Source organism: Pseudopipra pipra, chromosome 6 (assembly GCF_036250125.1).
Source record: "Pseudopipra pipra isolate bDixPip1 chromosome 6, bDixPip1.hap1, whole genome shotgun sequence".
Lineage (NCBI taxonomy): Eukaryota > Metazoa > Chordata > Aves > Passeriformes > Pipridae > Pseudopipra > Pseudopipra pipra.
In genome coordinates, this window is record NC_087554.1 from 18,144,002 (window position 1) to 18,169,964 (window position 25,963).

The following is a 25,963-nucleotide window of genomic DNA, read 5'->3' on the forward strand; positions in this document are numbered from 1 at the left end:
TTTTTTAGCCAGATCGATGCTGCTTGAACTTAGTGGTTGGAGGAGAGGAAGTGGCTGTTTCAGTGTAGTCTGTCTTAGAGTCCCGAGTGCACCAACAATCCAAACTACACTCCTGCCTTTTTATCAGGCCACAAATCTCTGTCCTGTGTTTACAGTTACAGGTTATGGTTCTACACTGTATGTTTTTCCACTTTCGAAATATGACTGCTTTTGTGTAGTAACTGTTCTCGTGGGTATGTCACGGCCTTTGTGGATCAGTTTTTGCCTCTGCTGGCCAACCACCAGTGTCTGACATTGCTGAGGAAGGCTGAAACCTTGAAATTAATATTCCTTTGAATTTCTGTTTTTCTTTGCATCTGGTTCAAAATAATCCCAACTGCTTTTCTTCTTATGCTTCAAAGCATTGCTATCTGGAATGCAAAATTTTAGGAGCTGAGGCAGATATGTGAAGATGCAGAATGGGAGTGAGGGTATTAGCCTTGTTTCTGAATGGAAAAGAAAAATATGTTATCTTGTTCTCTACCTGTGCTAGGTTCTTTTGTCCTATTCTGCCCTTCCTCTTATCCCCTCATCTTCTAAATAATTAAAGTCAGCAAATGTTTTGCATGGTGTAGAGTTCTGTAAGTTCCTACAGCTAACAAAGGCAACCAGGCAGAGAAGAGAGATCCCTGCTGATGAACACTGTAGAATAATCTCAATGCCAGAGGAACTGATTCTTTGGTCAAATTTATCTTGTATTTAACACCTCTGACATCTAATAAAGGTTGCACTCCTACTGTAGATTGGGCATAATTAGTTAAAAAGGTCACTAAGCCATGAGACTCAAATCAGCGGGAAAGCTTGCTTGGCTAGTTTTACTACTGATTATAGTTTTTGATAACATTGTGTCATATGGGAGTTGTGATGCATGTGTTGGTGTCCATAGATGTCTGTTTAGTTTAGTGTTGTAATTTTTTAATGTGTTCCTGTGGAAAAGGATTCTTGTATGCTGTAATTGTTTTGTCTGAATAGTGACATTCTTAATGTGGAATGCATGTGATAAAGTAAGAGGAGGGAAAGCTGTTACTTTCCCGGAGAAAGAATGGTAGAAGTGCATTTTGCAAACAGACCAAAAGCTGATTCCTGTAATCTCATGTCTTCCCCTAGAAGAGAAATATAGGTAGCAGTGTGACAGTTTATTGTTAAGGGCTGTTCAGCACAGGCAGCTCTCAAATTGTAAGCACAAAATACTGCTGGTATTGGGAAAGGGATAAAACTTGCTTTGTTTGTTTACCAGTATTTTGAGAGTAATGGCTTTTATAGGCCTTAGGAAGTTTTCATCAGGCATCAGACCGTTTCAGGGAAAATTAAAATACTGAGTTACCTTTGGATAGTGCAAGTTAAGCATAATTACTGTGATGGATGATTATATTGGAAGAGCAATGATTTCAGAAGAATATCTCTAGGGTGATACTACCTTGAAAGGCGCAACAATACCAAGATGTTTTTCATGAAAGTTCAGATCTTATTCGGTTTAAGTGGAGCAAAAAGCTTGGTTGAATTGCTTTTGTGTATTCTGCCTTTCCTGCTTAAGCGCTTTTAGCTTCCTGGAATGGGTCATGAAGTTGTTCTCTATTCTGTTCAGGTTTAAACATAGTTCTAAACAGATCTAGAGTTCTGTACTGATATCATCTGTCTGACTGTTTGTGAATCCCTCCAGCCAGTGAGTAAATACGAAAGTTTACTTTGTTCTGAAAAATCAAATTACTTAAGAAAGACACTCAAAACGACCATATTTGTAGTGCAAATTTAAGGTAATACTGGATTCTTCTTAAGATAACAATAAACTTTTTTTTATTTCTGCAGTCTGTCTCTGAAGGGTTTTTTATTAATATCACCCTTCAAATCAGGAGTGCTAAAAACAGTTTGCATAAGAATTTTTAGGTTTATTTTCCTATTGAAATGTCTAGAATATGGATATGAAAATCAACTTTTGTGGAAATCTTTATTTAACTGATGCATATGAAAGGTGATACTTCCAGATACAACACTGTCAGACATGCATTTTGTAGATATACAGTAATGTATTGAAAAACAAAAAGAAAATTTATACAGGAAAAAAGTGTTTCTAAACGCAGGCCTCAGAAATATCCCTTGAAGATTGCATGTTTTGCTGTGAAAGCATCTTTGAAAATTCTCAGGCCTCGTGTAGTAACAACTTGAATCTCTTCAAAAGCTGTTTCTTCAGAGCAGTGTTTGATTCTTCTATTGATCTGATTCTTTTACTGAATATTACCTTAAGAGATTACATGCTCCGATAAGGTGTGCTGGTTTGTTTTACGTGCTAACAATGCATAGTTAGATTAAAGTAAAACTAGGAAAAATTTTAACCCCAAGGTGATCACCAGTTCCAAGAAAACTAAGACTGTCTCAAGCAGTTCAGTGTTCTTAGTCCTTGAAGGCGGTAGACCTCTGATTAGTCTTCCTAATTGTTGTTTTTTCTGCTACGGTCATTTGCAACAAATTGTGTTTGGCTCTCTTGCCAGTGAATCTTTCCAATTATTTCTACTGTTACTTGCTCTTGACAATATACAGCACCAGTTTTCCTGCCTTTCCGTCTAACAATATATTTGTATTTCAGGGAGTTGATTCACTTGCTCATTCACCTTTCTGAAGCTCTGCATGAAGCACAACTTAAACTCATACTGGTTATCCCTCCTGCAGTTGCAGCAGGGTGAGTATTGCTATTTAGATGGTAGGTTTCAAATGATAAACAGTAAGTTCAAAGCTGTGTTTATAGCTGTGCAGTTTAAATGAATAAGAAATTATTTGGCTTTGATTGGTAGTTCTGCCTCCATGCATGTTGGTAACTATGTGCATTCATGCATACCATTCATGCAACTTTGGATGTGATAGAGGAGCCAACAAGGAGAGGTGCTGTGCTAGACCTTGTTCTCTCCCACACTCCAGGTGGGGTCTCATGAGAACAGAGCAGAGGGGCAGAATCACCTCCCTCAACCTGCTGGCCACACTTCTCTTGATGTAGCCCAGGACATGGTTGGATTTCTGGGCTGCAAGTGCACAGTTGACCACCAATTGCATAGTTGGCAAAACAAGATTATTTTTTTCCTTTAAGCTGTTCAGCAACTTTATACCTGCACATGAAAACTCAGTAATGTAAGTCAAACTTAAATAGAGAAGCACTGTTAGGTATTTTTTTCAAATGAAACTTGGTAGACAGCTAAAGAAAAAAAACTATAACAATTTCTTATTTTTTTCACCTTGGGCTGTATAGCAGTACAGATAGGCTTACAGCCAATAGAGATTATGACAGTTTAACAGCACAGTTTCAGGACAGCATTGTACAGCCTCCTAAATTTCTTGTAGGCTGTCACATCTTTCAGTGTACATTAATTTTTGAGGTGCCAAAAAAGCTGAGAAAATTGAATGCCTGAGCAGTCTGGTAAATGTCACTTCTGTGGCTGGACTGTTCTCTGTAATGGTCTCGAGTTATTGTTGAGTTTTGTGGGGAGGTCCTATAGCACATGGGGGAAATGAAGCGTTTCTCCCTACAGCTATCTGTGCAGACTCAAATGCATCTTGCTGAAAAGATTTAGGGACACTGTAGTAGGTGACTAAAAAGTTATCTGTGTGCTGAGATCAGTTAGCACCTGCACTACAACTATGATACCACCTCTTCTGTAGGTTAGCAATGTAAACCAATTACTGAATGTAAGTACTTCCTGCCATCTTAGGACTGTAAGGCCAGAATAGTAGCCACGTGTAATTTTGTTCTTCAATAGCTGCATGGAATCTGCTTGCAGTTTTATTTTCTGTAAAACTATGTGCTTGGGGATGTTTTTTGTTTCTTTATATTTTCCTCTGTTGCATGGTATAACCGATTTATATCCTTAAAATGAAGTAGCTAGTTTGATGCAAAAGTCACTTTGCTTCTGTGTGCGGCTGACCACCAAATTTTGATAGGCAGAGAGTTCAATATGTTGAAAACTATGGGAAAAGAAGCCAAAATTAATTCCATGTACATTGATAAAGTAGACAACTCTGTAAAATAATACTTGTGCAGAGCCCTTTTCTTTAGGGAGTGAAGGCCTAGTTGCATTTTGAGGAGGTTCCTTCCTATCCCTCAAGCACTTCTGCTTTTACCTTGGTTCTGGATCATTAATCCTCTCATTTCTTGCAGTTTTCTCTGGAAAACTGTGGGCTGCTATGCCTTTGCGTCGCATGGATTTTCAGTGGTGCTAACAAATACTTCTGGTTTCTTGTGATTTGGTTAAGTCAAAAATAATGAGAAACTACTATGTCTTCTCTCCTGTCTGTCATTTATTCCAATCTTTCATGCTGCCCTCTGATCTACATTTAATCTCAATTGATAGTTACTTTTTAAAGTAATTTTCTGTTGCATTAATTGTAGTCTGTTACAGATAAAGCAAAGGAGAACACTTTAAAACATTTTTCTAAAGTGCTTTATCAGTCACTGCATCACACAGATGCTTTTTAAAATGCTAATGCTCTGGTAGAATTTAAGTAATTGCTGTAAACAGTGTTCACATTTGAAGAGCATTTGTTCTCATGGTGTTAGGGAGAAAATGGAGAATAGTGAAACCTCAATATTCCTGTTCATCGTGCTGCCTATTGACATTACCAGGTTCAGTCTTTTAGCTGGAGGAACCTAAATCTGTTTTGTTTATATAAGTCCCTCTACGGTCTATTTTTTCTAAATCCCTAAACAAGAGTTGAAGTCACTATAGGACCTCTGGATTCTTAAACAAGTTTTGCCTGGACCAGAATTTGCATTGTTATGGTAACTGTATCTTTCAGGACTATTTCTCTGTTGAACACTACACTGAGATTTGGATCTTCTGTTGTCACTGCTGCCTCCTGCTGTCCTGCATATCAACACAATAGTGAGGTCACAGTTCTGAAACATTTCTGAACTGGGCTTTAGGGATGCCCTATTACAGCTTAGAAGAGCTGTCTATCTAAAGAGCAAGTTTTAACCTGAAATGAGTTTTATATGCCTGTCCCTAAATGGCCTGTTTGTAGAGGAGTATTGAAGTGTTTCTGGTTTTCAGCTGTGGGAAATAACAGCTGTAGTTTATATGAAGGAAAGTCTTATTCCTCTAAACCAATTATATTGTTTCTTTATGCATTCCTAAAGTTTGTAGGATTTATCCGTAAACTTTTATTGCCCAGGAGAATACATTAGTGACATTCTTTTCAATCAATAATCTTACATAAGCCACCTGTCTGTGTCTTCCATGTGTGTGTTTTTATTGCATTAACTACAAAAAACACTGTAACTTCTTGAGTAAATAGGTTGTCGAAAATATATTCAGAAGTTACAGAAACATCCTAAAACATTCACGATGTCCATGCATACTTTAAAGCTTAAAGTACGTTGGGTTTAATGATGTCAAATATCAGAATCTTGACATTTTCTTTCTACCTTACTTGACTTTTTAAATAGCATCTGTACTTGAAGATTTTTGATTTATAGGATACAGGGCTTGAACTGAAAAGTGCTTCCTATTGTGTATTGAATATCTTGAAATTCACTTTGGGTTTTAACACTTACACGTGGTTGAAAGTGTGTTTTAATGCATTTTATATTCTTTATTTGTTGGAATCACTGTAGACTGTTAATCAAAAATATAGCAAAAGATATGGAAATAAGTACCATCAAGAATCAAGTAATATATTAGAGTTCAGCAGCTGGCAATAGACTGATAAAGGAGACATGAGCTGTATGTGGAATACCCTAACCAACTGAGATGCTAGGGGCTGAAACATTGTTCCTTTTGTGTTCTACCCTGATTAAAATTTAAAGAGAGAGCATAGTCAAATGTAAGCAGTTTATTTAGGAATTTGTAATTTAGGCTCCTTTGATATGCATTAAGATCAAAGTAGTCTGTCAGCAAATGCTATCTGAAAGGAGACACTTTTAAGAGCTAAAAATACTAGTTTGCTTAGGGAAAAGCAGTCTGGAAAATGCAGCATTGCACGTGAGATTGAGTGTGTGATGCAGGAAGGAAACATGTTGGGTCCTCTGTTTAACTTCTCAAAATCAACTTGTTCAAACAAAACCCAAGTGAAGACTGATCCTCCAGCTGGAGCTTGCTTTGGTAACTAAAGCTTCCGGTGACACCTTTGATTTTTGGTTTGCTTGTGAAATGTCCTGGGCTAAAAGAAAACTTCATTCCCATTTTTTTTTTTAAATATCCAGACATTTTAGAGCTTTTCACAGCATTAACCAGAGGCAGTTGTGCTGGCATAATCAAGAGTTGGGAGTGTGTGTGGAGGGTGATTAGGAGGCAGGAATCTCTCCAGCAAGTTTTACTGTCACAGAGAATGCATGTAGAGCTCCCATGGTGGCAAACAGAGATTGAGATAGTATTTCCATCCACCTGATGTCCAGGAATTGCATGATTTTCCTGCAAACATAAGTGATCTACAAGAGAGAGGAACAGCAGGAGCCAAAGCTATGCTCTGCAAAGTGTGTGTGTGTCTTATACTGTAACTCTTCCTTGGGATTGGAGACTTGGAGTTGCGAATGTCTGAAGAGAGGTGCTAGGATTGCAGTGGTATGTTAAAGTGGTTGCTAGAGCAGATGGGTTGCTGAAGACTTCCAGCCTGTCTTTCAACAGATTGTCTCAAAATGTTAGAATTTTACTGCTTTTAACATGCATGGGTATTGATGCATGTATAAACTATGAGTATCATTTCTAAAAGGGCAATGGGTAGCCAGGCATTTTCTGCCCGTTGGTGATGTTGAGTAACTCCATTTGTCCTACTAATCCTGGGCTTGATTAAATTCCTGCCTTAAATATGTGCACTTCAGTGATTTATTGAGCTGCAGAAATTATACTGGTGAAAGCTGTGTGGATGTTTTTATACTGATTTCACAAGCCTCTTTCCAAATAGGATAGCTGTGCTTGAGTGAACTGTCTTTATGCCTAAATATGCATATGCATGTATATGTTGGGGGAAAAAAAATAAATATGTCAAATGGACCTTGAAGTTTGGTTCCACCTGTTCTCTTAAATCAAAAGAATTGAGTTGGTTATTTTGTTTCTCTTTGCTTACATTCTTTATTATATTAGGGATGCATTTTCAAAGGCAAAAAGTGAGACTTTGAATTTGTGTAGTAACTCTTTTCTGTCTGCAAGTAAGTTGAATTTCATCTTACTAGATTATTGCTTATTTTGTCCAGGTTCAGTAACCATTTTATCCGTTGTGGTTCCCACTTACTGTGAATAAAACAATGAGTGAAGGAAATTAAGATTATTTATATAAACTATCACCAGAAAGAACATCGGTAATACTCCTGTTTCTTTTTGCTCTGAGAAGGAGCAAAGGCAGACAAAATGCTCTCGAGAGCTGTTGGTAGGATGTTGTTTTCACGGGGATTTTCAATGTATCCGTGGATGCATAACCATGGCCTTTCTGACCATTTGTAGTTTATTACAGTCTTTGGACATATGATATCAATATGTTAAGGCTCACCTTGGTGTACACTGTCATTAAAAGCTGTTACTTTTGCTAAACACAGTGTTAAATAACTCTGTATTTACAGACGGGTTGTTAGTAGTCACTTTCCTTTGGCTTTTATTGTTCCCTGAAGTATAATCCTTTGCACAAAGTAACAATAAAAATGACATTGGTTGTACCACTTCATAATATAATACTGTGCAAAATTTACATTTTGATGGTTAGGATATTCATCAGGCAGTTTGTCCTGTGTGATGGATATCCTTTTAAAACACCTGTCTTCAGGTTACAAGACAGTAGCCACTTCTTGAACAACAGAGGATTCTTTATCTCTTGGTGTTGTATGGAATCTGTAAATGAGAAAAACTAAAATCTGAAGTAAATAAGTAAACTCAGTTGCTGAGTTGAGAGGCTGCAATGTCAATGTGATCTGTGGTGGAGCACTCTAGTGTAGTGCCCAGGGAGCGTTCCTGAACTGGAAAAACCTCAAGGAACTCGGAGAGAAGGTGTTCAAGAGAGAAACAGATTGTGGGAATCAGACGATACCTTCCCTGGGAGAGGCCTGTTAGGCAAACAGGGCACATGACACAGAAGATTCCCTGTCATCTGTCCACCTGACTGAACATGGTGACTAAAGGGATAGGGGGCAATGGCAGCAAGTTCCTGCCTGGTTAGGTTAACAGTTGGGCTGGATGATTTTAAGGGTCTTTTCCAACCTACATAATTCTATGAAATATCTCAACTTATGTGACATGCTACTGAGAATTTTTGGGGTCTCTTTTAAGGAAGATCACCTTTGAGATATTAAGAGCTTGTTTTGTCATACTTTGAGTAAATGATAAAGCTACAGAAAGCACGGGCTACTTTGTCACTATTAAGAGTTTTAGAATTACAGATGAAAAGTCTGTTAAAATAGTGATTGCTGTATTTCTGAGAAAAATATCAAAAATCTGCTGAAAATCTCTAAAACTTTGGAGCTTTGTAGGTATCAAGCATAATTAAAATGCATGGAAGACAGTTTTAGGAAGAGATTGTTTCAATTGTTTAAGAAGCCCCAGGTAACACAAAGTAGCTTTATACTTAAGTAATTTTATCAAGTCTAGCATGATAATGACTAGATGTATATCAGACCTTACTCCTTGATTTAAGTAATTATATGCAAAATAGCTGCTGTTCTTAGCGATGTTTTAATAACACCCACACCAGTACAAAGCAGAGGTCATTGAGCAGTAGGATTTCATTTAACCTTATGGGATACAGTGTTTGGGATTATTAGCAAGAGTGAAGGACATTGTAAACAAATCACTGTAGCTATTGCTGTCCTCAAAAAATGCTACTGTTGGTACATTGCATACAGGCTAGCTAGAATAATTTGTTATCTCCTGGCCAGTTTCTGATAGTATATATCAAAGTGGTATTTAAATTAAACCCAAACATGTTTCTCCCTGATAAAAGGTGCACTTAACCTCACAGCTTCTAGAACAAGTTGTCTGTCTTTATTGACTTCTTGAAATGCACAGCAGTAGTGCAGCTGCTTTCACTTTAAAGCTGCAGGAACCTAGACTACTTTTTTCTCTTTAAATATTTGAACATAATGTATGCTCTTGCCTCATCAGAATACAGTAAGCATCCCTAAATTTGTATTTCATATTTGCATATGTAAGGAAAGAAGAATCCACAGCCTCTCTTCCTGTTACTTAAAGCTTCTCTCTAGGTATGTATAGGTCAGTATTTTCTACCACTAAACTAGCACTTCTTCTAAGTTAACATTTTAGCTACTTAGTTTATTCTTTCTGCAAAAGCGTTGTGGATGTAAAGGACTGTCTTAAGTAGCTTCAGCTTATTCTTCCTAGAGTTGCTGTGCAAAGAAAATTACTTGAATCTATGCAGTCTTCATTACTGCAGTAGCAGTGGATACCAGTTTAGTTTTGCTACTCTGCCTCTTGGGAAAGATTGGCAGCAGGGCAGACATCTTGTCCCTCCTTTTGCTTTGTACTGACTTCTTTTCCTATAAATATACATATATATTTGACTGAAAAATTTGAATGAAAAATTGCTTGTTGATCTCACAGTTGTTCAGCTTAATGGATTCCACAATTGACCAGTGTTTTGCATATTGATAAAGGAAACAGATGTTTTGGTCTCTTAGAAACTGATTATTAACAGATACTCATAATTATTAAGGTAATCTGCTTTATACCAGGAGTCTCTCATCTTTAGAAGTTGCTGCAGATTCAATTGTCTGCCATAGCTTTGTGTATAGAGAATGATGTGGTTGTTGGTTTACTGTTCCAGTATATATACACACACTTTTTTCCTTAGAAGTATTTCTAGCAAGTAGTAAATCAGATGCAAAATCTGCAAGTAAACAGCAGGGCAATTTTTATGATAATGTATGGTAAACAAATTCAATTAAATTATAAGCAGCTTCTAACATGTCTCTGATTTGGAGTGAAATGGGAACTGTCACTTACTTTTAACATTATTCTCAGGGCCAGAATTTAAAGCCTTGAAATTTTGGTAAGTGAATAATGCCAGGGATCAAACTAGCAGGAAATGTATTGCTTGTTTCAGATGGAGTTTTCAATTATCAGATTATGTCAAATAACAGTATACTAGAAAACCAACTTTGTAGACTACTGTTTATTAAGTACAATTCTGCTTTACCAATACGCACACTTAAAGTTATGAAAGGTTAAGATACTTGTGAGAAACCTGGTCATAATAGTCTTATTTTGTTGGAATTAATAATGCTGTTGCTGCACTTTTCTGAACTTTATGCATGATTTAAGTTTCTTACTTTTCTTTCCAGTTTGACAAATGAGGTCACAGAAAAGCAAGCAATTCTAAAAATAATCAGTGTGTGTTCATTGTAGAGTTAGCAATTATACACCAAGTATACTCTCCCATGCTTACTGTTGCCAATAAAGAAATCTGATGCTGGAAGACAATGCCTTTGGACAAGCAATATGAAGAAAATGGGACTTGGAAAGGAAAATCTGAAAGCTAACTATACACAGTTTCCTATTTGTTGTGCCTGGTTGATAATAACACATTGTCCTCCATTTTTTTCCATAGTTGTCAATCTTCCTGTAAGTATCCTAAAAAAAAGGACTGTCAGGAATATGGAGAGTACAATTATATATCAAGAAATTTTGAAGTTAGGCTCTGTGCATAAAATTCAGCACCCAAGAAGGCACAGAAATGACTCTTAAGTGGGCTGTCTAGGCATAATTGGGTTTTTATTGCATACTAGAGAACCCGTAAAATATGTGTGACTTGCATCACAAGATACAGCTTGAGATATGAGTTTATATTGAGGGGAACTGAAAGCTGAATAGGAAATGACTACTAACTACTTCTGAGTAACAGTTACTGGAGAAAGTTCAATAATGTCTTCAAATTATAGTAATACTATTGAATCATAGAGTCATGCTGTTGGGCTTATGTTTTTCCCTGTATAAAGGCTTAAGATATAGGTCTGTCAGTCACCTCTCTTTTTTAAACTCAATTCTATTAGCTACTGTAAATCTGGATGCTTGTTAACCACTCCAAACTACAGCTGTTTCCCATGCTGATTGCTTCCCTGGTTTTGCTACTGTTTGTTGGGCTGCCAGCTCAGCACAGCATGGCTCTGACTGCAGCCATGAAAGGTTCCATGCATTTTGTATAGATTCACAAAAGACTCGAGAGGAACAAATCTATTCTAAGAACTGGCTTTTTTAAAGACTATGCCTTACTATGTAAAATTAATGCCACTGTACTGACACTTGCTGAAGCAAGTGTACACATCTGATTTTGAATTCCCACTAGGGAGAATCATTAAAATAACCTGTAGGTCAACTAATAATGGTCAAAGAGAAGAAAGAGTGGAATGTATTCTTCCCCATGGCCCATCATTTGTAGCTCTGCCAATCCTGAGCTAGCTGGTATAGAGCAATTACTGCATAAGTTTCAGTGTAAAGTTGGAAAACTTTCCAAATAAAAAAAAGAGGAGAAGAAAAACTATGAGCATTTTAATCTTTGCAAGGAGGAATTAAGGCTACATTTGGTGTGTTAGAGTTTTTAAATTAGGCTCATATGCTCCAGAGTACAAGCTTGTTTTGCATGATGTTCTGCTGTTGGAGCATGGCTTGCCTGGGCATTAAGCCCTGGCACAAAAGGCACTAGAATAGTTTGGAAATTAGGATAAGCAAATGGTGACACAGTGGATGTTCATTTATGCCTAGCCTTGCTTAAATGACTCTGATGAACAGGGTGAAACAACATAACTGAAACAGCACTAAAGGAGAACAATTGACCTTCCCAAAAATAGTCCCAGTAAATACAGCAACAAGTATCAAAAGAAATTTTTTTCTTCTTTGATATTCAAATTGCCTGTTTAGGTCAAACAGGTGTAATTCTTATGTTGAATTAAGAGTTTCAGATACAAATCCGTAAGTTACTTGAAAAATACAGTGTAAGTGGTGCAGACTGGTCTGCCAGCATGCCTCAGCTCTGAGGGCAGCAGTTTTCAGGCTCATTTGTCCCTAGCTGTCTGCTGAGGCTTCATGCCTTTTTTTCAGGACATATAATTGTTGGCATATTTCTCCTTCTTGACTTCTGTTACTGGTTTAAACCAGATGGGCCACAGGTAATTAGTTTGGCTCCATGAAAACTGTGTAGGCTACTCCATGACAAGAGCATGTCCCATGCTTCTCTCTATTTGGAGAGCAAGGACTGCAAAGGCAACAGCTGGGGTGGGATGTGTATATTAAAGAAGAGTGCCAGCCCTTAATGTTCTGCGAAAAATTCATTAGGTACATAAATACCATTTTGTTTCCTGATAAAAATATAGCAAGTTTTTACTTGTTAATCTGTTATAATTTACAGTCCCCTGGTGATATGAAGCACTTGTAGTGTATGAAGTAACCACTCCCAGTGCTCCTGTATTGTGAATCTGTAGCACTTGGTTACAATTTTCTTGCTTGTGAAGCTGGCTAGGTTTTGTTGTTTTTCAAATACCTATCCTAATCTTATCTGAGAACTTGGTAAAGAGATTTTTGCCATTAAGAAGACTTGAACACAGTCAGTAATGTGGTTTGGGGGGTTCGGTGGAGATGTTTGTTTATTTTAAATTATGGTCTTTTTTGTGGACAACTGACAGATAACCCTTATGCTCTGAAGACATCTGAATGTCACCATTCCTATAATGAAACCAGTGTGGCAGCCAAAGACACTGCACAAGCAGGGTTGCAGGTTTTTACTTCTGAATTTAAGCTACTATTCAGAGTAGTAGAGAATAGTATTGGAAGGTGCAAATAAAAAAAATTATAATAAGGCAAATCCTAACTACATGACTTTTCATAGAAGTTTGCCTAACAAGCTCTTAAAACCTACAAGTGAATGAATTTTAGTACAGTGCTCCCAGACTACCTACACCTACATTAGAAGGTTATCCCTGATGTCTAGCCCAGGCTTGCTAATATCTTGGAATATTCAGGCTGTTCCAACTCCTTACAAATGAACAACTAAATTGTCATGTTTCCATTAAAATTCTCCTTTTTCATTTGCTCATTCTTTTATAATTTTTATGTCTTGGGATGACGTTTCTCTGATTTATTAACAATAAAGTAGCCTTTCATATTACATAAGCAAAATGGGATTTGGAGATATTAAGAAGATGGGGTTTCGTTGAGAGAGGAAGGAACCTCCTGCTTTTGTCTCTGCCTTCATCTGTTCCAATGCTTTAGTGTGTGGAACTGGGAGAGTGTTCTGTGAGTAGAACCAGACTGGGAGAGTGTATGTGAGCAGAGGTGATTGCACTGGTTTTATGGAATTACCTTTCAGTTTTATTTTTATTTCTCTTTTAAGAGGAATAAGATAATCATACAGAGATTGTTTAAAAAAAAAAGTGTGGGGGAAAAGAAATTTATAATAACTTGGAATTTTTGTTATTTGTTTCTCCTGAAATGGACTGACCTCAAGATTGTGATTCAATGGACTAACATTTTTGGTACTAGAATGCACAGTGGCTAATTTATCATATTGATCTGGGTTTTTAGGGCACAAGATCAGCTACTGTGTTTAGATCATCCTTCATCTCTTGCATCATTTTGTCCTTAGAATGGAAACAGAGAAAAAGAATTCTGTATTACAAATGCTGGTAAAGATATTTGAATAGTAAGCATATGTATTTTCTGAACATTCATCTCTGCAAAGGCCTTGATCTGTTGTCTGCAAGGATGTGTTTGCTGAGGGAGAGAGGTCAGAGATGGAGAACATGCTTTGTTTTTTAAAATCTCCAATCAACTGCATGGAATTCATCCTCTACTATGTAGTAAATTTGTTTTCATCAGTCTGAGAGTCTCTCTCTTTTAGTTAAACATTTAGTATGGTCATGTTCTTTTTTTGACAGCAGGGATTAGATCTGTAATTATTGTTCATGGCTTTGAACAGCAGTATTATGTCAAGATCCTGTTGTTGACTTACCTACTTCATACAATGTTGTTGTAGAAAGATCTTAATTCCATTTTTAGCCTGATTTCTGAGGTAACAAGGTGTCTGTAAGCTTTCTCTCTCATGTTTTTCATCTCTCTACTAAAGCTTTTTTGGCATTTGACCAGTTTCAGACTTAATTGACATAAGCATAGAGTATTAATCATCAGATCCTTGTCACTTAAAGAAAATAGACAGCTGGATAGATGAAGATAACATATCTTTTTTTTTCCCCAAGACCCAGCTGTAAGAGGACATTGTAGATGAGACGTCTATAAGACATCAGAAAATCTAGTTGCAAAACATCCATGGAAACCAGGATTCATATGGAACTGTTTTTTAAGTATTGACAGTGGAGAATTCCTTCAGTGAGCTGTCATCTTAGGAGTTTTGAAAAACCTAAAATGAGAAAGGGTAATTACAAAACTGTAGAGGATTTTTTTCTGAGATGAAAATAGTTTCAGATTTAGCTTGTTTATGCATTTGATTACTTCATTATCAATGCCTATAATTGTATGATGAACAGGGTAGACATTTTAGCTCTCTCTCCTGTTTGCTGTAGAACAGACTTCATGCAGAAAGAAACAGTGAATTTTTATTCAGTGATTGTGCATTAACTGAATTCAGTGCTCTGTTCATAAAATAGATTAGCATTATACTATGATGCTTCTATCTGCAACGAGCTGTGAAAACCAATAATATCTGATGGTGAAGAAAGATGGGAGAAGATTTGCAAACAGTTGCTTTACAGAAAATTATACATGACAAGAAAATTAAGTCATGACTGAGAGGCTGACTTCTGAAATAGAATCATAGTAGAAACAGAAAATCAATCAGTTTTCCATTATGAAGGCTATTCAAAGATGTGAGGATACAGGAAACTTCTTTTTTATAAGGGAGGGAGAAGGTGAGGTAACCCAACAAGAATGCAGTTCAAACTTGCAGGGAATAGCAGTCAGTTACACCACCTTTTTTACTTCATTTGGAGAGTAATTGTAGTGAGACAAGAAGTAGCTGAGAATGTAGATTCATTTGAAAGTAAATGAAAGTGTCTTGTGTTGTTGAAGTATTTTTCCAGTCTTTCAATATGAAACACTGAAAAGTCAAAACCTTATAGAAATGCTTATCAGTTAAGCATTAATAGGAATTTTGATACATATGACTGTACAGAATTTGGAAGATTCAGGTAATAGACATTCTAGACTATGAAGCAAACTCCCCTGCAGTTATTTTAGGCATGAAAAGATAGAATGGTCAAAAGAGATTTTGGAATTCTAAGCTAAGAAATACCAATGAAAATAGGTGATTTTGTCTTCTAAGTCTGTGTTGTTGTCCCAGTAATAGAGTTTTTTTATATACATATACAGTGTGCCATTGGAAAATGCTGACAAATTCTCAAGAATATGTGCAAATAAGATTTATGCTCTCAGGGGAATAGTTGTTCTGTGAGTTCTGCCGGGTTGCCATTGCTGTCTTACTGAGGAGAAGAAGTTGTAAAGATCACATTGCATTCCTGAGGTTTCTTATAGGAAGATGGTTTCTATGAATGTTGTGTAAGGAAATTTCTTTATCACAGACTTAGAACTCTGTACTGAAAGTAGACTATGAAGTATATGATGAATTTTTGGATCATGAATTGTCCATCAGAAAGAAAAGTAGGTTGAGTGATGACTCGAGTCTTAACACTTCCTAGCTTTGCATTTTCTTTTCACCAGAGTATTTATCATTGCTAGAGAAGCTCTCTTTCCTGGAAACATTGAGAGCATAATGGATAAGGAAGACATAATAATACAATATAATGCCCAGTCGTATAGGTTCAGACATAATACTGCACTGCCACATTGAAACTGCCTTGAACGGAGCTAAAAACTCCAGTGCTTTTTCAGTAATAGCACAAACCAAACCTGTAACTATGAGAAGTTGCCTGAGCAAGTTTAAGGCCTATTTAATAGCAAAAGAAAACCAAGCATCTCAGAACTAAAAAGAAAAAAAAAATGGTTCTGGTTTATAGTGTAAGGCGAGGTTTTTCAGCAATTCCAGAAAATTGGTCTTATCCTTTTCTTATCCCCATTGCGTGTTTCTTCTGGGGGACACACTGAGGAGCAGGTTTGGTTATAGATTCAGTTTATATAGTTCAATTTTTCTGTTGATTATAGTTCACGTTCATGTGTTTTGTTGAATACAAGTTACTGAAAAAAACCCCCCGGTGCCCTGCACTACGTCTGGGTCAGGGCCCTCGATCCCCCGAGTGCCTCCGGTCCCATTGCTCGTGTGGCCTCCCCAGCCCCGCGCTCTGTGGAACGGCGCTGCCCGGGGATCGTGTCCCGGCACCAGGACACCTCCGGGGCCTGGAGCTCTGGGGCCGTGGACTCTGCCACCTGGGGCATCCCTCCTCCATCATCATCCTTCTCCCGGCTCTGGAGGAATTTCAGGATCTTGGGGGAAGGGTTTGGGTCTGGTTTTGCAGAGGGGCTGAAAGGAGCCCTGGGATGCTCAAGACCGATGGGAGTTTTAAGAACAGATTTACAGAGCAAACTCAGTTGTTATTTTTTCCCCTCCTTCCACAGTGTCTCTTAAATCTTCTTGAGAAAGTTTTAAAATGAAACATGCCATGCTAAAAAACAATCCCAAGTGAGAGCAGAGTCTGTCTCAGTTTAGAAGACTGGAAATATTCAGAGGTCACAGGACCAAGCCTGCCAGAGTTCAAGACGTATTTCAACAGTACTCTCAGGCACGTGGTGTGACTCTTGGGGTGTCCTATGCAGGGCCTGGAGTTGGACTCGATGATCCTTGTGGGTCCCTTCCAACTGAGCATATTCGATGATTCTGTGTATATTGTACAGAGCTAATAAATGACAATGATGAAATTTCTACCACTTCACTGAATATTTTGGAAATGGTATTCAGGGTTTAAAAGAATGACAGGCTTTTCACTTAGATATGGGAAATATTATTTTCGTGGACTTCACATATTCTGTGCCAACTCTCTTGAATTTCTTTGTGCTGGGTTTCTCAACAAAGTAGTCAGTAGAACATACCTGCTCTTGAGCTAAGTTTACAATTTAATATCAGAATGATTGGAAAGCTTCAAATTTTAAGCATAATAGCTGTTGAAAAATATTTAGGTTTTATCTTTGAGTGCCAGTTTTCTTGACTCAGAACAATTCTAAAGGCACGAATCAAATAGTCTGGTTTTTGCTCCAGTGGACAGTTTCCCAAAGTGCTTGACTATAGCAGAGTTGACTGGTGGTACTTGCCATTGAAATGGTGAGTGGTGCTTGCTTTTTTATGAAGAGTGGTGGTATTTTAACACTATACGTGAATGGACAAAGCGTTTTCATTGCTGCTGGGTTTGTTCCAAGTTGGAAATTTATGCCCTTGCCACTTAGGTGGCTTTCCTATGTCATGGAAGTAGTTGAGTTACAAGATTGCTTTGGAGAAAATGATGAGAATATCCATTTTAACCTGTGTGTTTCTTCTTAAGTTACACATGCAAATTTCAATTAAGTAGTACCTAGCTTAATCTATAAAGCAATCCAACTTGCCCTAATACCTAATACACATTATAATTACTTTTTATGCTTTTCCCCTCATGAGTAATCACAATCAATTTAATGAAAATGTGTTTTGCTGGAGTTTGCACTGGGGAATTGCTTTGCCTACAGACATCCAAGTTGCCATGACATTGTTTCAAAGATTTGTTTGATTTTTTTTTTTCTAATTCTTGTAGAACAACTGTAGTTTGCAATTACATTAAATGACAAGCAGATAACTATACAAAAACCCAATAGGTTCCAGAAGTGAGGATTTATTTTAATTTGTTAAAACCCTGGAAGGAAAGGAATGGGATTGCTCCTTCACAGGACCAGTATATCACTGTTTCTGACAATTTGAGACTTCCATAACACTGCTATGCTTCATACAGATTACAGCTACGTAATCCAGGGTGTGTTTGGTTGGGTTCATTGACCTGTCTTGCACATATCATTCATGCTTTGCTCTCTTGTAACACAACAGGCATGTTATGCGATTTAATCTGCCCCTCTTTGTAACCTGTATTCTGTTCACCTCTTTTCCAGTGCAATGGAACAAAAAGTGTCCTTGTAAACTGATAAATGAACACTGTTATGCTCTGGTGATCCACTCAGCACATATTGTTGGATGTAGAATTTACAAACTGATCCAAAAGGGATGAGGGTCAAAATATGTGATTTTTCTGTTTATTACTTGCATCTGTCACTGAGCATCTCTTTAGTTTTTACATTTAAGATGGAATATGAGTGGTTTAAAAGTGTACCTTGTCTAGACAGGGATTGCCTACTAATTTCTAGAGCAAGTGTTGGTTTCTGATATTATTGGGAAGGTCTGGATTCTTCAGTCTCTCTGCTCTACTCTCTAGAGGAATCTTGTGCAATCCTGTAAGTCTGCCTCTTGAGTAGCAGAAATGCATTACAGACTTTGTACCTGTTAAACAGCCTTTTTTTCACTTTTTCTTTTCTTTTATAGTGTCCCACTATAAACTCTGCTCTCCTGGATTATTTAGGACAATATGCTACTTCTCTACCTGTTTGTTTCATGTTAACATGCTTCAGAGCCCTCTGGCTGAGAACATGGTTCTCCTGGCAGCAGCTTTTCCTTTTTAGTTCAGTCCTGTCTTTGCAATGTGATTAAGGCTGGCTTGTGTTCCCTGCTGTGCTATTTGTGCCACTAGTTTGAAGTTACAAATCCTCTTTGAAACAGATTCAGTGTTTTCAGGCAACTTGTGTGAATTAATTGTTTCCAGCTTGAATGGTTGAAGGAAGCCAGTATGAGTCCAAAACTGACAAAATATACACTCTCTCACCCATGAAGCTAAGGTAAATAATAATAATCCAGTGCTATATTTTGTAAATCAAGGGTAGGCAAAAAGAAAGGTGGAAGTATTTAATACTTCCATATTTCATACAAAAATATGCTGAAGGCATTACTAGACTTTTGTCTAGAGAAGGTCATAGAATGGATTTCTTCCTCCCCTCCCTTTCCCCTCTGCAAAGAAAGAAATGGATCTGTTTTTGTTCAAAGAAAACAGGTTTGTATAGTCTTTCTTAAGTACAGCATAAACAGAAATTATTGTTCTTTTTGAGATTAATAAAAATTTATCTTTGCTTTATGTTTTTCTCTCAAAAGCTGAACCCATCCATTTATTTAAGTATGCCTCAGAGAACTTAGTTTTGTAAGTGTCAAAACCAGTTTGACAGGCCAAGCAATTAAAGGTTTTGTAAAAACTTTTAGAGTTCAATTGATTGCTACCTAGGGCAATTTGATTAGTCCATAGCCTTTATAATCAGTGTTGTAGCCATGCTAGAAATGCTTACTTGGTAAGCATGCTGTGGCAGTATGATTATTCCCACTGGCAACCTACCTAGCATTAAATTTATTTTTTTTCTTAGACATTTATTATAAGAATGGCACTGAAATATCTTTTTTTTGTTTTGCCACCTCAGAATGAAAGATTTTTCTTTTGTGATCAAATTGTATGAAACCCAAAGGAGAGAGTAAACCAGGTTATTGTAGTAATTTATCTCTTCCTCTTGTTTCTGTTTTGCTTTGTTTTGGAAGGACTAACCAGCCGGGAATGTTCACAAAGAAGGAATTTGATCAGTTGGCCTCAGCAGTAGACAGCTTCAGTCTCATGACATATGACTATTCAGCACCACATCGGTAAGGCTCCGTCTAACATTTGAAAGATTGTTGAAGGAACTGTTAAGTCGTTATTAAATCTGCAGTATGAGTTAATTTTTTCTAGTAGAGTGGACAGTGTGTTTTGACTGTACCACATACTAAAGTTCTAGATTAGTAGTTGGGGTAGGTGACTTGTGAACAAGCCCATAACTCAGTACATTTTTAACAGCAATGTATTTTTGGGGTTTGGATATTATGGAGACTTTGTACTCGAGCTAAAAACTTATCTTTTTAAAAGGCTAACCTGACACTTATTCTTTTCCAAGCCAGGTTCTTTTGTTTTGAGTTATTTAGCAGAGTTCTGCAGGATAGGTACATGAATAATCTACAACATATCATTGTTGAACAAATTAGCTTTAAAGCACAATTGATAGTTCATCTGCCTTTAGACATGAACATGATTTCCAGCAACATTCCTCTGCTGTATTGGCATATTGGGTTTTAATGGCACAGATATTATGAAGGCTTTGAGGCAGATAATTAGTAGGGAGTAATGTTGATATTTGTAAGACTATACTTCTCCTTTTATCATGTTAGTGAGTGCCTTTTATCATGTTAGCGAGTGTTTGAGGGAAAACCTGGTCTCCTCTCCAAAGAGATAGAAATTAAATGAGTGCAATATTCTGTTATATATATAACAATTCAATTACTCTGTGTATTAAGGCTATACTCTTTTTCTTAATGTAGCTTTTTGTTAAGTTATTGCCTTTTTAGGTTTTTTTCCAAAAGTAAATGTTAAACTATCATTGAAACCTGTCTTGCTTACCAGTCATAATTATATGGTTCTTTCTGTAAGTAAATAGTGGATTTTGTCCCAGTATGTTTTGCCAGTTGGCAGTAAAAACATTGAGGATGAGGATGGTATTGGAAAACAACTGAAGTCATACAGAGTTTTGAATTATAGTGTAGGCATTGTGCAAGGCCCTGTGACAGAGAAAATGTGCTGGGGGGAAACCTCTTCTTACCCACTGTAAGGAGTTTTATGCCCTTGAACCTTGGAATTGAATGACAAAGTCAAGAGTGGGGCAAGCATGTTTTGTGCCTCAGCACTTCAAGCCACTGAAGAATGTACATTTAACCTTCATAGGATTGTAGGCTCATCTTCACTGATTTTTGTGTACCATAATTTGCTTTTTTTACAATTGCACAAGTCAAAAGAGAAGGCTGAGAGTGAACATGTACTTCTTCTGACAACCTATTTGATTTTTGCTAACTTGACAGACCTGGTCCAAATTCCCCCCTTCCCTGGGTACGAGCCTGTGTTCAAGTACTGGATCCTGATTCAAAATGGAGGAATAAAATACTTCTAGGGCTGAATTTCTATGGCATGGACTATTCTGCTTTGGGACCCTCTGGGGAGCCAATCCTTGGTAGCAGGTATGACTTCTCTGGATAGTAAGTACTTATGTATAATATATTTTCTCACCAAACTTAGAAATTCACAAGTATTCTTGTTTAGAAATATGGCTTTGTTAGCAACATAGAAATGGCAAAAGTGACAAATCTGCACCTGAAATAGTAGCTCACTGGTTAAAGTAAGACCTGTAACTTCTCTTCACTGTACAGAAATGCAGATAGATCGCACAGTTATCCTGTCAGAACTCCTGTGGAAAAATGATTCGTGTAGTTTTCCCTCTTTCCTCTATCCATGTTTGTACATGCAGGTTGCCATCTTTGTGTTAAAATGTTCTGCAGTATTTTCTTATGCTCTCTATCATTTTGGGGATTCATGCAGTTTTCCTAAGGATTTTTTCTCTCAGTTCCCGAAGTTGTTACCTTTTACTTTGAAATTTGATACTGATTTCAGACAACAATGTGCCATCAAGTTTCTTTTCAGTAGAAAAAGCTGCAAGAAGCTCACCTGGAGAAAAAAATCTATAACAAGAGAAACGGAAATATTCCAAAGCTAGCTTAAAATTTTATATTGATTCTCAGAGGAGAATGGTTTTAGTTTTGGGTAATAACCACCTGTAATAACAGCGAGCTTTGTAAAAATACAGTCAGGATATAGTACATCTAGCCAGAAGAAAAATGAATTTGGCAGGAAAATCAGGTTTGTTCAGAAATTTGTTACTATATTTTGAAATAGAACCAAACCACGTGGTAACAAACCTAAAGCACACAAGGTGACTGTTCTCACTTTCAGAGGTTACTAAGTTCATTACCACACAATATTTAAATATAATAACAGACTGTTTTATAGACATTGAAATACTATCTGAGGTGGATTGTGTAAGTCAGGGCTCTGAATTTTTGCGTCCATGCCTTCAGTTACACAAACACACACTCATCATTGTGCTTGCCTCTGCTCTCTTCCTTCTTCTCCTTGGCTCTTTGCAGGGATATAATACTCTAGACACAGATTTCTGCCAGTACTGAATTGTGTTTGAATCTGACCGAATAACAGAAAAGGGGAAAATAAAGCCATTGTCTGTAGCAAAAGGTATATAGAGAGTATTTCAGAATGATTTCTGTAAAGTTAGTTGTAGTGATTAGGCAGGAGAAATACTCAATAGTGAAAGCATTGTTGATTTACAGACCTAATTATACAAGCTCAGCAAAATTATTTAGCTTCACTGTAATATTTAGTTCCTTTTGCAAGTAGGAGTATAGCACTATCTAGCAGAGTAAAAGGTTCTTGCTTTTTTTTCTGAACTGCAACTTGTGAAATGAAGTTTCTACTTGAAAAAACACTGAGCACTAGGGTGGCATCTACTTTTACTTTTCATAGGTTCTCCTTTCATAGTATTAATTTCATATAGCATTAATTCATGTTGCTTTTTAATTAATGGCAAAAATAGCCTAACTAAGACTCACGTATGATTACTCTAACTTTTACTGAAAGAGGCTATATTCACATGTAAGTAGGACAGTGGTACACAGTGTGGTACAATATGTTTTATACAGAGAATGGTCCTGTTAACATATTCTTCATTGACACATCATATGATTGTAGTTTTTCAGATATCTACCAGGAGCAAGGTTCTGGACAAAATCTTTAAGACTTTGAGTTTGTACATAAAACACACTCATTTTCAATTTGCTGCCTTACCCACCAGTCAATGGTTAAGTTTATTTTTCCAGAAATATAGTTTTGAGCATGCACAGTTATGGATTAGTCTTTGCTGTATATGTCATGTGTAATAATGTAATAGTAAAATAGATTCAAGGTAAAACAGCTTCAAAATAGGCCAAGCTTCTGACATAGATAAAATGGGGGAGGGGAAAGGTTTTTTATGTAAAATGAGCTTTCTGCCACTTAATTGGTATCAGGTGGTTTGTAAGGAGGTCCTTTGGCCTGCCAGAAGTTTTGAAGATTGATTCATGACTCCTTTAAGGCACCCTCCATATATTGTAGCGATAGTGACGTTAAGCTAAAGTACTGGTATTAAAATTAATTCAAAATGTGTTCAGTTAAATTCAGTATGGTGAGTATCAATTTTGTTGTAGATTTCTGCTTAAGTTTTTGTATCTGAAATTTATTGCTTTTACAAGTACCCAACAAGTCAGTGCTCCTTGACACACTGTAAGGTGCACACTGTTTTGTTGAAGCATATTCATGGGAGTCTGATCCTCTTTAAGAACAGGGATGGAAAACTGCAAGATTCAGTGGCAAACTGTATATTCTCAAGTTGTTTTATGTCAATGTATTATGCACTTAAATTGATTATTAGTAAAGCATATACATAGGATTGCACACAGAATGCAGAAACCTTTGCTGGTCTCATGTTTTTGTTTTTATTTAGGATAGGAATTAGGTGATGGAAAGAGGCTTTGAACATAGGTAGATTTCATTCACTGCATATTTTTTCAGTCCAGAAATTCATAAAATAACTTACAGTAGAATCCCTGTTTGCATAAAATATTATTTGGCAGTGTTTTTTATTGCAGAATGTAATCTAAAGGTAGAAGTACTTGAAAAGATATACAGCCTTTCTGTGTAATATCCTGTTTCCTTCATACACATCATAAGAAGTAATAGGTGTATACCTATATGCTTGCATGTATATATATCTGTATCTCAGGATTAAATGAAATGAAAACAATTTTTCTCTTACAGCACAAGATAGTTTGTCCTTGGTTGTTACAGTAGGAACTACAGTTTCTATAACTGCAGTAACAATGTGTTTGTCTTGCAGCTCAGTGACAACTAGGACTTGTTGATACAATGAGTCAATCTCAGAGATTATGGCACATTCTGGTGCTGTAATCAACCAAGTGCCATTGTGGGTTATGTGGAAGGAAGCTATGTTCAAGTATATTTCATTGGGACATAATTTGTATGAAATCCTAAGCTGGAAATAAAGGTTTTGTGTCTGTGATTCCCAAATCATCTCTAGTGCTTCTGGCACTGTTTTCTGCCCCCTGGCTGTCAAGAATCAGGTGTCTGAATTGCTAAGATGCAGTCATTATAACTTTCCACTGTATTGAAATCTGAACATAACCATCTGGTGCTGCTGACTTGCTGTTCTAATGATCAGCTGGTTCCAGCATGTCCTCTATTGATATGCAACCTGGCAGTATTTTCCTGTTCACCTCAAAAGTGTATGTCATGGGTGAATAATTCTTCAGTATACCCTGAAGCTTAAGAAATTGTTTAGTCTTTCTGAGGAATCTTTGCCTTTGAGTCCTTTTTAGAGACCTGTAGTAGGTCAGCAAGCCCCTCAATCTCACGAGCTCTTACTTCCAGTGTGCATTTTTCACCTTTAGCTATCTGCTGTACAGAATCTCTCTTAATCATTGGGGCATTATATATCAGTTGCAGTTTTGTTTTATAATCTCACGGGAGAATTAGACAATGGTGGGGGATTAGACAACAGTGTAGTGGTGTTTTTCATTCCACACCATCTAAAATCTATATCTGTTATGACCTGGACCAAAGGGGAACTGACAGACTTCATTGCCAGCTGTGAATTAGAAGAAATGTAAATCAAAAGCTGTCATATGGCGATGGTGTTGCTTACCTTTATAAATCAACCTTCTTTATTGAGCATATTCCTGTAAGTTTAATGTATTATTATTATTTAATGTATTATTTAAGTAAAGTATTATTTAATGTATTATTTTGTCACTTTTTTTTTGTATAGTGTTGAAAGAGGGAAGATACATCTCTAATGTTTCACCTGACTGTATATAACTTTTGAGTATATTCTGCATTCAATCTGCTTTTGTTCCAGCCTTAGCTATTGAAAATAGTTATGTGAATAATTCCATTATTTTGAAACAGTGCTGTGTATGCTTACATTTTATTTAAAGTAATCTGAATAGGGATTTTTATGTTAATTTTAAACATTTAAGAAGATTGATATAATAAATTGCCAGATGAAGCAAGGGAGAAACTAATTTGACAATGCATTGTGCTATTCAGAGATAGAAAATAAGATGACTTGCAAACAATATGAGGATATAGAGTTCTACTGAGAATTTTATTGGCTGCCTGCCATTTTGTAAATAGCAGGTAATAAAAAGTGGTACTTAGAAACAGTTAGAGGTGAACTTTTTCTCTGAATTATCATGGCAGTGTCTTTATTAGCAGCAATTTAAGAATATTTGGGCCAACTGTGACTCATGATTTTGTCTTACAGAAGGTAGCAAAAAAGCTACTGCCAGGAACACTTTTACTCTTCAGGCTGCAAGGGTTTTGCAACATTTCTCTTCATGCTGTAATTCTCCCAGGATTTCCATTACTTCCCTGTATGCCAGGATTCTGTCTCCTGATTTAATCCATTTTTCTCATTGGTTATATAATGTTGGGGAGATACTAGTATTTCAAATAAACTGATTGACCAATTAGCTCTGTAGGACTGAATGCCTTGACCTGTTGACCAGCTCTTCTCTTCATTGGAGAAACTGTTAAGCTCTTTCTTCTTAAATTGTACTGCTGGGTCAGATGGTAAAATCATGGCAGTGATGGGAGGAAGTTACAATTGGGCCTGAAATCAGAAGTTATTTCTATATTACAAATGTCTAAATATTTCAGGAGTGTTTAAAAAGGTTTATTCTATTAAATTCCCTCTGGGGTATTCTGTTATGTGTGGCTTCCATCTGTCCCTCCATCCCTTTAGGAATGGAAGGTGAGTGTGAGCTGTTAGCTGAAAGTGTAAGACTTGTTGATTCACGTAAGTTGGATAGAACATCTTATGAAGTAAATTTATGGTCATATTTCAACTTATCCAAGTTGTAAATACGATGATAAATACAAAAGCTATATTAGTTGTTTTTAATGTAAAACATATTCCTTATTTCTTTTGAAATGAGGAAAAGGTGGCTTTTGTTT

At 36.8% G+C, this 25,963-nt stretch overlaps 1 protein-coding gene across 5 annotated transcripts in view; it reads left to right on the top strand.

Annotated features, from left to right (window-relative positions):
* Window positions 1-25,963, top strand: part of CHID1 (chitinase domain containing 1) — a 104,435-nt gene that overhangs the window by 19,994 nt on the left and 58,478 nt on the right. For 4 of the 5 annotated variants that reach the window (XM_064657609.1, XM_064657607.1, XM_064657608.1 and 1 more), the window contains 3 exons: window positions 2,621-2,713; window positions 19,564-19,665; window positions 20,908-21,063. In XM_064657609.1, coding sequence (XP_064513679.1) covers window positions 2,621-2,713; window positions 19,564-19,665; window positions 20,908-21,063 — 351 coding nt within the window. The remainder of the gene's footprint in view (window positions 1-2,620; window positions 2,714-19,563; window positions 19,666-20,907; window positions 21,064-25,963) is intronic. The other variant, XM_064657611.1, reaches the window with a different exon arrangement.